The sequence below is a fragment of the Solanum verrucosum genome, unplaced genomic scaffold (assembly GCF_900185275.1).
Source record: "Solanum verrucosum unplaced genomic scaffold, falcon-dt-bn FXZP01000009.1, whole genome shotgun sequence".
Taxonomy (NCBI): Eukaryota; Viridiplantae; Streptophyta; class Magnoliopsida; order Solanales; family Solanaceae; genus Solanum; species Solanum verrucosum.
The window spans coordinates 687,143-701,621 of record NW_026020231.1 but is presented as its reverse complement, the minus strand read 5'-3'; the positions used below and the strand labels follow the sequence as shown (position 1 = coordinate 701,621).

The window sequence follows — 14,479 nt, the reverse complement described above, 5'->3', positions numbered from 1 at the left end:
TGTTGACTTGAGTGGATATCAGGCCACTAACCCCCCCAACAACTAGATAAAAGTAAGTACGGTCATGACATTCACAAGAAAATGGAGGGCCCTTGTTATTTTGATTAAGAGAGCACTACTACTACAGACAGGGAACTGTGTTTGTGATACTAAAGTTCACACGCATGAAAAACTTGAACAAAATTCAAAAAAGAACTGCACGAAAATTCGATCAGATGTAGCTTCTAATGCCTACCTGATCCTCCACGAATACAACATATCTAATAACAATGCCGATTGAGCATACAACAAAAGAAAACTTTTCTGGAATCTCCCTATCGTATTTTAGCTTTTGATTGCTTTCTCAAGGAGATCTGAAAGATTCACCAGCATAACGAACATCTCCAAGTTCCTCTTCGATACGTAGAAGCTGTAGTCAGTATAGCAGAGTTTAGCCACTCAAAACCAAGCACAAACTTTTTTATCAAAATAAAATAAAATAGAAGCATTCACCCTTAAGTTATCAACAATCACAGAAGAGCTACACCAAACTAAACATAATGGGACATCAGACACCAACAAAATCCAGCAGAAATGCCACAAGGTGTTTTTTTTTTTTTTCTTTTGGTAGGGGGAACTTATATGGAGGAAGATTGAACGACTAGAGTAGAATTATACAATTTGCAATGGAGATGAGTATCCGCATAGAAAGCTTATCAACTTCCAAGCAGTCACGGTAAAATTGCTAACCGCAGGATGAAAAAGGTAACTAAACACTGACAAGAGACTACTACCTAAATAAATATATTAATAATGAAATAACTTAAACAAGAACAAAGGCAACAATTAAAAATAAGATGAAAGAAAGAAGGGAAATTAAGTGTTCCAACCTGGTTGTATTTTGCCAGCCGCTCACTCCGGCAGGGTGCTCCAGTCTTGATCTGCATTGGGAGAATTAAAAAAATATTAATACGCTGCTGGTGGTTAAAAGGGTGGAAAGGATTAACCAACGTTAACAGCTGGAAATCGAGAGTACCTGTCCACTGGCCAAACCGACAGACAGATCTGCGATAAAATTATCCTCTGTTTCACCACTTCGGTGACTGACCATAACACCCCAGCCTGCAGCTTTGGAGTCTAGTGCCGCTTGAATGGATTCTGTCACAGTACCAATCTGGTTAACCTGCAACAGTTTGAAAGTTGATGAGCCAAGCCCTCACTACATGACTACCATGTGTCATTCATTTACCAAGAAAGATCTACTGGGCACTGGCTTTCAACACCTAATCTTGTAGGAGGGATTTATGTACATCAATGCAGTGTTTCTATCTAACAGGACCGGACCCATGATAACGTATAAATTGCTTTTTCGATGTCTGAACTTTCTCCTTCTTTCCCATTCAAACTTGAAATAGAATTAACTATACATGATAACAAAGTGATATGGTATTATAGTTCATGTGACTGTTACCTTCTCAAAAAAAAGAGTACTATAGTTCGTGTGAACTCTGACGAGTCAAGTGCTTCAAGTCACACCCGAAAAGAGGGACTCAGATTAATCACACCATAAAAATATATGTAGACATCATAGCTATTATTACAACATAAGGTGTAAAGTATACTGTCTTATGACAAATGCATTCATTCAAAAGGCAAATAAACATATTACTATTGTACTGTTCAGACCAAAATCTTTCTAGGAATCCTTGCTTGTTAAATACTCTTCAAGTCTATTAACGGGAAAATACTTGTCTTTTCCGGAGAAAAGCACCACTGTTTTAAGGGTCGTTCTGTCAATGTATTAAATGCTATTTTGCTTAGAAGTGCCCAGGATCAACTCAAAGGTATTGTACCTTACAGGTAGCATAACTTCACTTAGCTTCTTAAAATTAATGTACAATTAAGTATTAGAACTTTGAGCAACTAAGCATTTGAAATGAGAAAGAAGCCTACTGACGGAACAAGGCAGCTTTGCTACAGAAATGTGTGTGTTGCTTAAAGACAAATCCTTACCTTCAACAATAATGCATTGCATGCCTTTTTCTGAATTGCTTCAGCAATTCTCTTTGGATTAGTCACCAACAAATCATCACCAACAAGTTGAATGTCAACTGAAGATTGTAGAGATGCCCAAGAGCTCCAATCATCTTGGTCAAAGGGATCTTCAATAGATACAATAGGAAAATCTCTGACAAACTCCTTGTAGAGTTCACAGAGGCTCTGAGCACTAAGTACATGAGCTCCATCATTTGGTTGTTTCTTGAAATTGAGATCATATTTTGCATCTTTTGTCAAGAACTCAGATGCTGCTACATCCATGCCAATTTTAATCTGCACCAATCTTTCAATTAGGAAGTCCATAACTTCCGAAGATAAAATGATTTAATAAAACTGCAAGGCCAAAAAGAAAGCCGACCTTGCCAGTGTAACCAGCCTTCTCAATTGCATCCATAAGCAATACTAGCCCTTCCCTGTTATCCTGGACATTTGGAGCGAATCCACCTTCATCACCAACATTGCATGCATCTTGACCGTACTTAGCTTTGATAATTCCCTTTAGAGTGTGGTAGACTGTTTTCCAATCAAGTGTGGACATTTAAATACTATGTAAAGAGATATTATGTACAAGTTTGCAGAACATATAATATGCAAAGGTTACAGGTCATGGGGCTATAGGAACCTCAAGGACAAAACAGCATTTTGATATACAGAATAAGAAAGTTAGCTACTGTTTGACTTCTCCTAATGCAGATTTACTGAAACCAACACTATTTTGCCAAAGTGAGATACATAGCCATCAAGAAAGAGGAAGCAATTTTATATTTACACTATTCTTACCTTCACTACCCATACGAAGTGCCTCAGCAAATGTTGGTGCTCCAACAGGTAGAATCATGAACTCTTGCATAGCCAAATTGTTGCCAGCATGGCTCCCTCCATTTATCACATTGAATGCTGGAACTGGCATTACAAGTTCTTTAGTTCCAGATATTTCTTGAATGTGTTTATACAAAGGTACTGCTTTTGCTCCAGCACCAGCTCTACACACACTGAGAGAAACTCCAAGAATGGCATTAGCTCCAAGTTTTGATTTATTAGGAGTTCCATCAATCTCCAGCATAACAGCATCGACATCAGTCTGGTTCCTTCACAAGAAGAAAATAAAATTGCCACATTTAAATGGAACTGAAGAAGTATTAAGAAGCCACCAAGGCAGCCATCCATTTCGAATGGCATTTATTATTTTTGAGAAATTAACTTAAATAGCCAGCCACCAAAAAATAGTTGGCAATGTACAATATATGTATATGTGTGTGTAACTGTGTATAATTAGTGTGTATTAGTGTCTGTCATAAATATTTTTGGCGTAACGACAATGCAGTACCATACAAGCAATAGCACCACCAGTGTTCTCTACTAATGCTTTTGAGATTTCTTCGTGTGTTATATCTACCGGTCATCTTCTTATTGTCTACCTCAACTTCAACCAAGCCAAGCTTCAGCAAATTTCATAATTACTAGCCAAAATCATATATGCAGTTACCTAAGTAGCCTATTGACAACCAATAAATACGAGTATTAAACTATAAACTTACTCAGCCCCTTTCATAATAAACAAGCCAACGTTGCTTACACATAGTAATGGATCGTACACAAACCTATACTAACATAGAAGGACCTTGATTCTGATTGTGCAAGTGCTCTAAACAACTCTCTTTGATAAGTAAAAATGCTCTAAACAAACTTTCAGCTCGTGAAATAGAACTACCATGTTGTAAAGTACTATACAAATTGATACCGAATACTAATGGATGCTCGAGACATTTACAAAGGGAAGAAAACAAAAATTTTGAAAAATAATTAGTAAGATTAACTTACCTCACATCAACACCAACAAGTTTGGGGCCCAAATATTCGTTAATATTCTTTACAGCATTGAGGACCCCTTTACCACCATAAAGGCTCTTGTCACCATCTCTGAGCTCCAATGCCTCATAGATCCCGGTGGAAGCTCCACTTGGAACCGCCGATCGATAAAGTAGATCATCGCCGGTGACCAGATCAACCTCGACAGTAGGATTTCCCCTGCTATCTATGATCTGCCTTGCCTTAACAGACTTCACCTTGGCAGATGCCTTGGATGCAGTTGCCGATGGTGCAACGGCGACGGAGCATCGGACGGTGGACGACGACCGCCGAGATTGAATCTTCTGGGTGGAAGGTAATGAGAAAAGCGGCGCTTGTGATGTGGGTTTGGTGGAAAAAAAGGCCTTAGAGAGCTGCGCTGGAGCTAAGGCCATTTTTTTGTGTGAAACTTCTTCAGAGCAAAAGCGGTTTCGGGATTATTTAAATGGAGGGAAAAGGTTTATAGGAAAGTCCGCCGAAGGGCTAAGAAAGCAAGAGTTTGGTAATGAAAATGGCTTCGATGGTGGTTGGTTTGTGCTTTGGAGGAGACGTAAGTAGTAGAATAGAACATATAATATATATAACTTGAAAAGCCAATGAGTTGGTAGGTGTAATGGACGTGAGTGTACAAAATACTATTACGTCCGTTCACTTTTAATTGTGGTACGTAATTTTATTTTATTTTAGAGTGAAATTATAAAATATTTGATTAATATCTTATGATGTATAATATGTAAAAAGAAGTATAATTTATAGTAATTTTTATATCGTTTTTGAATATCTAAATTTTTTATTTAAAATATTAAATTAATATAATTTAATTTAATTTTAAATATTAATTAAATTGACCTTTAAAAAACATATAACAAATAAAAGTGGACGAAAGAAGTATTGTTTTGGTATTTGTGGGTTCCATCAGATTTCCTATTGCAAATTCTTGGGCCGCCTAATCAACTTTTGACGAGCAGACAATGAGGAATTGCTTCTAGGAATATATATCATCTTTCGTTTTTTTAAGAGTCAACTAGTATCAACTCAATATTATAGAATTAAAATCAAGGTATTCAGATTCTATAGTATAAATACAATTAAATAAAATATATTTAAAATATCTATAAAAGTGAAGATCAACCTACAAACAAAATTAAAACCTTTTCACAACGGTATATGTCATGGTTTTTTTCTTCCATTATGTTCTATTTTAGATAAGTATACGTTAATTATAAAAAATTACATCTATTTGAGTTTTTATTTTCATTATTACATTAATTCGATCGTTCAAATTGACTTTCATGTGATTTTAGGTTTACCATCTATCTCGTTTCATTTTAGCACAATATGGATAATGACCAAACTGTCTCAAATTGCCTTGTCTCATTTTATCCTCAATATATGTTATTTGCATCTTTCGGTAATTGTGCTCATTTTTAATCTTATCTAAATTTGTTTGACATTACGTCTATCTTAACATCTACTTCTCTATATTTGTAAAATTTATCTATCACTTTGATAAATATCCTTCTATCCCTACTCTAATAATACTTGTCCATTTTAATTGACTATCCAATTTTAATGTCATAAAAGTATGTAAACTTTATTCAATAAATTATGAAGTAAATACGAAAATAAGATATGAGAATTTTGTACTTTGAGTATTACCGTTTATTTTGAGATGTCAATAGATATTTAGATCTATAAATGATGTTATATGATTCTTTTCTTCGCAAGTGTCAGTTCAAAAATTTGAGAGCTTGATCTTGAATTTGATGAACTCTAAATTCGATATATTCAAGAGATAGATTTGAATATTACGAATAAAATATAAAGAAATTGAAATTCAACTATGCTACCAAATTTTTTGAATCAGTATACATCAATTTTAGTTTGAATTATTTTGTTGATCTTTTAATAAGGTCGTAAAAAATAAAATTTTAGTAAATTCCTATAGAGCTTTTCTAGTACTTTACCTTCCATTTGTTAGATGTGTTTCTTGATGTCATTTTTTTAAATCACGAATCGTATTATATATATATATAGGAGAAACATAGATAAGGTGATGTGACACCTCTCTGCTTCCTCTATTTCTATTTATCTTTTTTCTTTTTTTTTGGACATTTTTTAGTTTTTCTCCTCATTTTTAATATAGTTATTATTTATATATAATTAATTATTTGTGGATGTCCATAACTTCAAGATGTAATTTCACCATTATGTGTAATAATACTCACACCTCCATCATCTCCTCATTTATCTTACACACCCTTTAATATTTCCCACATTCTCAATAAGTAATATCATGTTTATTGCTATTTTTTTATTTGCCTCTAATAACAATATAAATAGAGGTCTTCAGGACGTGTTATGCAGTTGAAGATTTGGGAAACACTTGAATATACTCAGAAGAATAAGAAATTTTTCTCTTTTCTCTCTACATTTCTTGTCTATTTTCTCACTTATATTATTACTGTTTTTTGGTTTTGTTTTACTACATCTTTTCATTTTTGAAAAGTTAAAAAGTTATATCTAACTGTATTTACCTTCACAAAAATAAATATATTGATACTTGTATGCCTATCATAAGAATCTCAAATCTGATTGGAGAAGTATTACTTTTAATAGATGTTGTCTTCTTTATATATTTTATTCATAATATTTATTTTTAGATGAATTTCATTTCAATATTCATTGATCTCTTTGTATAATAATCAAACATTGAGGTTTGACATATATCATATTCATTTAAAATATCATATAGTGACAAAAAGGGAAGTTCATGAGTTGTTATGTATTTTTAGCTTTAGTGTAGTATAAATCAAAAATACCATATAGTCACATAAAGGGAAATTAAGTTGTTGTGCATTTTTAGCTTTAGTATAATATAATATATAATTGTAGAATAATTTAATTTATATATATATATATATATATATATATTCCTCATCATATATTATTAGATCTATGTTTAAAAAATCTCTATTGTGATGTCCTTTTTATTCTTGCAAATACAATTCATTCACATATAATCGGAATGATAATTTTACAAATTAACGTATTGAACATCTCAATCAAGTTTAATATTTTAATGAATAAAAAATCTCAATTAAATTTTTAAAAATTAAATAATATGATCACAAAAAATATCCAAAAAAAAATAGTTGAAATATTGTACCTATGATCCGTATGTCATATTTAATGTGTGAGTACGCATATCAACCAATAGACGGAAAACAATAATGGTTATATTTTCAAATGCATATAAGAAAAGCAGGTAGAAACTAAAGGTCTGTTAAACAAGGCAAATAGATTTACTTTTTATTTTAGTAGAAAAATGGATGGAAGTTGTTTTTGTGTTTATATTTTTTTTCTTTTGGATGATATAATGAGATGTGTTTTTTAAAAAAAAATTGATATCATATTTTCATTTAATTATTTTTTGAGTAGCAAAGACTAATTAAATAAATAGATAACTTGGTAAAGAAATATATAGTCAAAGATCTGCTAACAAACTATTTTTATACATATATTTTCATATTTACTTAAAACAAAATATAGATAATGTTTTTATGTAACTTTTGGTTCTAATAAAAGTATATTTTTTGAGGATTTTAATATTCGAGTATTAGAAAAAAAATCATGAATTTGATAGGCATTTGGCCATATATAATTAGAAATTAAATATTTATCATTTTACTAGACATTTTTAAAATCAATGTTGTGTTATGTTATATTTTTTTTTCACAAATGAGACAAATAACATTTTATTTGAAATTCTAAACATAGAGGTTTAATTTGAATTTTCTATAGTCAAATTAATTTTCGAATAAAGTAAAAATTATTTCAAAAAAAAAATGGGGATATAGTCTATTTTTTCGCGCTTCGCAAGATGATTAAAATCTAAGAAAATATTAGGATCAGTGTTTTAAAATGCGGAGGAGTGAGGCGAGGCGTTTTATACAATACAGGGCGAGGTGTAAGCCCCGAGACATGGGGCGTAAGTCCCATGGATCTACGGGGTAGGGCCGGCTCTTGCCTATGAATTTTTAGGCCAATGCCTTAGTTGGGGGCCTCAAATTTTATTAAAATAAAATCATGTTTAATTTTTTCATGAAAAAAATTAATTATTTATAATAAAAAGTGTGTATATATATATTATTCGCTAACACTCACATTATTTATCCTTTTTAACTCCTTATGTACTCTATTTCTTCAAATCTTTGATAGTTAGAGTAATATTCTGTCAAAAATATGAATCAATAGCCGAAAAGTATTGAACAAAGTAAATTACAAATATTTTTTATTTCTTTGTAACTTTTCATATTAAAGTAGGGTATACCAAGTTATCAACTTTTTGAATCAGATTCTATGATTCTGACTCTCATATTTATTTAAAATTTATCAATTTATTACTTATAGAACTATATTATTGATTCATATAATAATTGTCTCAATAAAATGATGTTTTTCAATGTTGAATGGATAAAGTTTTGCTTTAAAATAATAATTAAAAAAAGTATTTGAAAAAATCATTTATAAAAAAATATTAAGGAATAATTTACATCTAAAAATTTAGAAAAATAAATAAATACAGATAAAGTTTATTTAAATTTAGGCCTCTAATTAAAATTTAGCTTTAGGCCTCGAATTATGTTGAGTTGCCCCTGCTACGGGTGTAGTCTCAGGTATTGTCACGACCCGAGAGCACCCCCTAGTCGTAACCGGCGTACTCGACCTCGAAGAGGTCTAATACTAGCCTCTTAGCATTCATTCATCGCATAGACACTAAAACCATAAGGAATTTAAAACTTTTTAAATAAAATCCCATAAGACTCAAAGGTCACTTTTAAAAACATCATTCAAAAGTACACAAGCGGAATACTAAGTCTCTTAGCCATCTTAGACATAAACGTGAAAACATACTAGGGACACGGCCCTTTACAATCAAAAGAAGTCTATTAAGTCTATTACAAGAATCTTATCATAAAACTAGAATAGAAAAGTCTTGCCCTCGACATATGAGGACATACCACAAAATCTAGGAAGAACTTCAAATCCCAAGTTTACTACAAAACCCGCTCACTTGCCGGAACCTACACTTGTAGAAAATAGAGAAAATATGGAATTAGCACAATTAAGTACTAAGTATGATGACCATGCAAAAACATGCTAAAAAGGACATTTATTTGAAATATGTGCTTTCATGCCATTGTTGATAAAACCTTCATATCACAATTATAAGAGACACATTTCAAATCATCATCCACATATAAGACAATACCCACATAATAGACATACTCAACTAGTACCAATGTACAATACATGAATATAATTGACAAGTAAGCCTTTTCATCATTTCATGACCTCTATCTCAAGTTACCCAAAGCCACACTTATGTGAAACATAAAGTGACCGCCCATACAATCTCTTTATATACACCTAAGTGTTCCTAAGGGTTACCATAGATAAGGAATGTACCATTACAATATAACATACTAAATCAATGTTCACATATAAAACCATAGCCAACCGTATACATACCCAACATATATTCATATACAACTCATGCTTAACTTTAAAGGAACACATGTCATTTCATTACCATAGGACCTCTACCTAATATAACCTTAAGACACACTTGAGTAAGACAAGAAGTGACCGCCCATACAACCTCTTCAAGCACACTTAAGTGTTCCTCAAGATTACCTTAGATAGGGACATTTCCTTTACAACATAACATCAATAGACCAACATTCTTTAAGAAACCATTTTTGGAGACATTCAAGCACATAAGGGGACTTTCACATAATAGTCGTTAGACTTAGGGAACTCACTTTAGTATCTTCAAAGCCTACTCGTGTCATGTGTAGATAGCATCCCATACTACTACCTACACGTTGTAGAACCTATCCAATAACTAGAGTGCGCATCCCACATGATGGGAATAGACATAACCGACATAGACCATACTAGCTAGGCATGGAATCCGGAGTCTACCCTACTCCGTGGAAGGTGTTCTACTTGCCAAAGGTAGAACTAGTAAGCAACCCATGTAGGCACATGGTTTAGGGGATGTCCAAGGATGTTCATTGTGCCCTAGTCTCATACTCAAGTAGGGCCACCATCCTAACCACATCCACTCGGTGCTAGCCTTGTTTCCCATAGAGTATTTTTATTCACATATGTACTAGAGAGGGTTCCTTTTCTAGTTCAACCAACTCATAGTACCTCTTCCCAAGAAAGGCCCCATTTCTTAGTTATGGCCAATCAAGGTTCATAAGGATAGCTCATTTGACTTTCTTAGATAAGGATTTTCATGCCGTTCCGGCTCCATCCATCTTTAAGTCTATCATCTCACTCAAGAAGGGAACTTCGCCCTAAGGCCCATCCTTCAAGGTTATACATTTACTTAGGAAAGCTAGACTTATGAAAGGGCACCATTTCTTAGTTTTGCCGATTCAAGTCTTGGCCTAGAATTCCTCTTTTAGCATTTATAGAAAAGGGCATCATTTCTTAGTTCTAGCCCACTTCACACATTCATGCATTCAAGACTTTAAGTAACAAGGAGGGACACTTTAGTCTACCAACCAAGTCACAACATTATCATCTAAGGATACTTCATAATCCAACATCATTTCATATATACATCATGAGAAATCATACTTTAACTCACAATGCTATCCACTTTACATAGGATCATCACAAGATCACATAAAACTCATTCACATCATTCATTCACATATAGCTTCACATAAAACTCATTCACATCATTCATTCACATATAGCTTCACATAAAACTCATTCACATCATTCCTTCACCTATAGCTTCACATAAAACTTTACATATAGCTTCACATAAAACTTTACATATAGCTTCATATAGGACTTTACATATAGCCTCATTCATATATAATAATATAACAATACAATAACACTCATATAATGCCCTTCATGGCCTCAATCATAATACATTCCATAAGTAGACACCTCCACCATAAGTGGATCACACATCAATCTATCAAAATTCTATATCAATTCTACATTAACAATGAAGTTAGGCCAACTTACCCTTTTCCAAAGCCACAATCACCATTCCTCAACTCTCCAATAATTCACAATAGATAAACATAGATAATAATAGAAATCAACTATTCAACTCAATTTAAGCATAATTCTATCATCATTCAATCATAAACAATAACCCCACTTCATAAGCCAACTTTTGGAAATTTGCAAAGGCATGGGTTCATGGAATTTCCTTTCTTAAAACCATCAATAATAACATAAATCCTCATTAAAAAAAAAAAACATTTAATGCAAGAACCCATGCTAGAATCGAAATTAGGATTTTGAGTTTTTGAACAACTTTTGAAATCTTTTGGATTGACTCTTTGATTGAAGGAGGAATCAAAGATGAAGAGTCCCCATACCTTAGTATTGAGAAAACCCACGAAAATTTGATGCAAGAAACCTTCAATTCGAAACCCTAGCTCCAACTTGACCTTGGCCTTCAATGGTGTTCTTAAGAGAACCCTTCCTTTTTTTTTGAAGAATGAATTAAAACAACACCTTTTTAAAAGTTTTAATACCATATATAGAAATTAGAAATAATATAAAATATACCCACTTTTTAATTTAACTAAAATTAATATTTACGAAAATGCCCCTTAAATTTCCGAACGGACTCCTTGCCAACTGTCCAACTTTCAAAGGGCATAACTCGCTCATACGAACTCGGAATCGAGCAAACTCGGTGGCGTTGTAAAGATCGTTCCAAGGCTTTTCAAACATAACTGGAACTACTCCTGGATCATCCTGAGCTAGGAGTTATGACTGCTCAAAGTTGGCCAAAAACTCACTGATTTCCACACTTGGCCGAATTTCCAGATTTTGAACTTTTTTTCCAAAAGTGACTACTTCCAATTTATGCTTAAACTTTAAAAATTCATACGTTAGGCTCTAGTTTCACCTATCTATTTTTAGGGTCGCTACAGGTATATTCAATTTTATGTATAATTTTATTACTAATAAAATAAGCAAAAGTAAACCTTTCAATAATTTATGATTTTTATTATAGATAAGTATTAATAATCAGTAATGAAGAAAAAGATATTATAATTATTATTTGAGAAATATCATTACACCAATAATAAAAATATGATTTAAAGCAAAAAAAAGTTTTAAAAAATAAATTAAAAACTCCCGGGCGTACATTTTATGCCCAGGACTTACGTGTTTATGCTTGGGGCTTACGCCTTATGGATCTACGTCTTTAGTTTACCCCCAGAGCGCTTTTGGTACTCCCCACCCCGAGACTCGCCCCAAAAACGTTTTTGAAAACAATGATTAGGATCTAATCACCTACATTTTTCTTTATTTCTTTTCTTTTTGATTTTCTAATAATAGGATCCCTTCTCCTCATAATCCGGGAATTTAAACCATCCTACATATTTATTGAATTATGATGTAGGGTTTAGGCTTAATATCAACCTTAATTTATGAGTCCGAAACTAAAAGGGCAACAATTTTTTTTTGAAAATTCCAAAAGGGTAACTCATTTAATTATGAAACCAAAAGGGCAACAATTTTTAAATCAGGTTTTGTAAAACAAGGCTCAAATTCCTATGAGCCTTGCAGGTTTTTTTTCTTTTTTTAAAAAAATATTCTCGTTTTATTTTTTTGTTTGTTAAAAGTCTAATAATAATAATAATACATAGTTGTAAAATCTGTAAGATTTAGTCCAACTAAGGAAAAAACAATAATATTAAAAAAGGTTCAAATTTATTCTGTTCTAATAGTAGAATTTCATGGGGATAAAAGAATTTCGTAGAAATATCGTTATTTCCACCAATCACTTTTCAGTCATATCTTTGAAAAATAATTACTATTTAGAGATTCTACATATCCCGTTTATCCAATTGTTAACGAATGGACTGGTTTACAAAAATTTTTACCAGCAACACTGAATCTTGGTCTGTCGTATTGTTGTATAAATCAGTTATCCTTAACAATTGGATAAACGGGATATGTAGAATCTCTAAACAGTAATTATTTTTCAAAGATATGACCGAAAAGTGATTGGTGGAAATAACGATATTTCTATGAAATTCTTTTATCCCCATGAAATTCTACTATTAGAGCAGAATAGATTTGAACCTCTTTTAATATTATTATTTTTTCCTTAGTTGGACTAAATCTTACAGATTTTATAACTATGTATTATTATTATTATTAGACTTTTAACAAACAAAAAAATAAAACGAGAATATTTAAAAAAATAAAAATAACCTGCAAGGCTCAAATTCCTATGAGCCTTGTTAGGCCCACTGGTGGCTAAGCCTTACAAGGCTCATAGGAATTTGAGCCTTGTTTTACAAAACCTAATTTAAAAATTGTTGTCTTTTTGGTTTCATAATTAATTGAGTTATCCTTTTGAAATTTTCGAAAAAATTTGTTGCCCTTTTGATTTCGAACTCCTTAATTTATGGGACGTTTTAATCCTTAATTTTCCTTTGTTAAATATTGATTCTTTAAAAAACATAATATTTTAAATTTTCTCATTTGTTTCATATTTGTCCTCTAACTGCTATCCATATAAATTCTCTAAACTTTTCTAATACTTTAAATTTTCTCATTTATTCCATATTGTCCTCGTACGGCCTATCTATTGAAACACTCAGAGGCAACTCAATCCATATAAACACTCTAATTATAGGCGAATGCCTTTAAAAATGAGGACCCAATTTTTTTTGGTAATAATAAAATTATTATATACCAATTTTTTTTTAATCTTGTGATCTTAAATATATCATGTGGAAGTTAAGTTTAAAATCCGTCAAAAAAGTTAGAAACATTTTTTAATATTTCGAAACGAACTAAAAAATATAAATAAATTAAAAGATATAGGATATTATTTAGTTTAAGATTATAGAAAAAATAAAGTTTTTTTATATATAATTTTTTTCTAACTCAAATAAATTAAAAGATATAGTATATTAAAAGAAATGACATATTATATATATATATATATATATATATAGTTTAAGATTATAGAAAAAATAAAGTTTTTTAATTAAAAAAAGAAATAACTTTGCATCTCAAAAATAAAAAATAATTAAAAATTAGGCTCCGATTTATCAATTCCTAGGAATATTCATTTACACACTTAAACTAAATAGTGTTTCTACATTTTAACTCTTAATAAAATGTTCCAATTAGATATTTTTGTGTGGAATTCTTATTCATATATTAGATAGTTAAATTAACCAAATAGAATATATTAAATTAATCATGTAAAATATGTCATTTTTTTTAATTATATCACACTTCATCAATAAGTAATAAAATCTTAGATATAAGTAATAAAATCTTAGAATGAGAGAACATGTTTGATATTTTTTCTTCAAAATTTGAATCGAAAGAGTTTAATTGAAATATTATACTAGAAAATTGAGGTGTTTAATTAAAATATAATTTAATTCAAATATCTAAATAAAATATTCTAATAAATTTAACGGCTTTTTAACAAATCAATGCATATTAAGTGGAACATTTCCACTGGAGACTTTTTCATCAGCCTCCTTTTAGTCCATTTCTCTCT

The 14,479-nt window shown here is 31.4% G+C and overlaps 1 protein-coding gene across 1 annotated transcript; it reads right to left on the bottom strand.

Moving 5' to 3' along the window:
- Positions 1–70: 70 nt before the first annotated feature.
- Positions 71–4,427, bottom strand: LOC125832364 (enolase 1, chloroplastic). The gene is made up of 7 exons (XM_049511508.1): positions 3,859–4,427; positions 2,818–3,125; positions 2,396–2,550; positions 1,993–2,310; positions 1,016–1,162; positions 870–920; positions 71–409 (listed from the first exon to the last, which is right to left on the bottom strand). Exons 1-7 carry the CDS (start codon positions 4,278–4,280, stop codon positions 344–346), a joined length of 1,467 nt encoding a protein of 488 aa, XP_049367465.1. The 5' UTR covers positions 4,281–4,427; the 3' UTR covers positions 71–343.
- Positions 4,428–14,479: the final 10,052 nt, after the last annotated feature.

Bases quoted from the DNA above. Each gene is read 5' to 3' on its own strand.
- LOC125832364 (XM_049511508.1), bottom strand. From the start codon at position 4,280: ATGGCCTTAGCTCCAGCGCAGCTCTCTAAGGCCTTTTTTTCCACCAAA. The intron at 2,551-2,817 runs GTAAGAATAGTG...ATTGGAAAACAG, and splicing joins ACTTCGTATGGGTAGTGAAG to TCTACCACACTCTAAAGGGA. The intron at 2,311-2,395 runs GTCGGCTTTCTT...AGATTGGTGCAG, and splicing joins AGGCTGGTTACACTGGCAAG to ATTAAAATTGGCATGGATGT.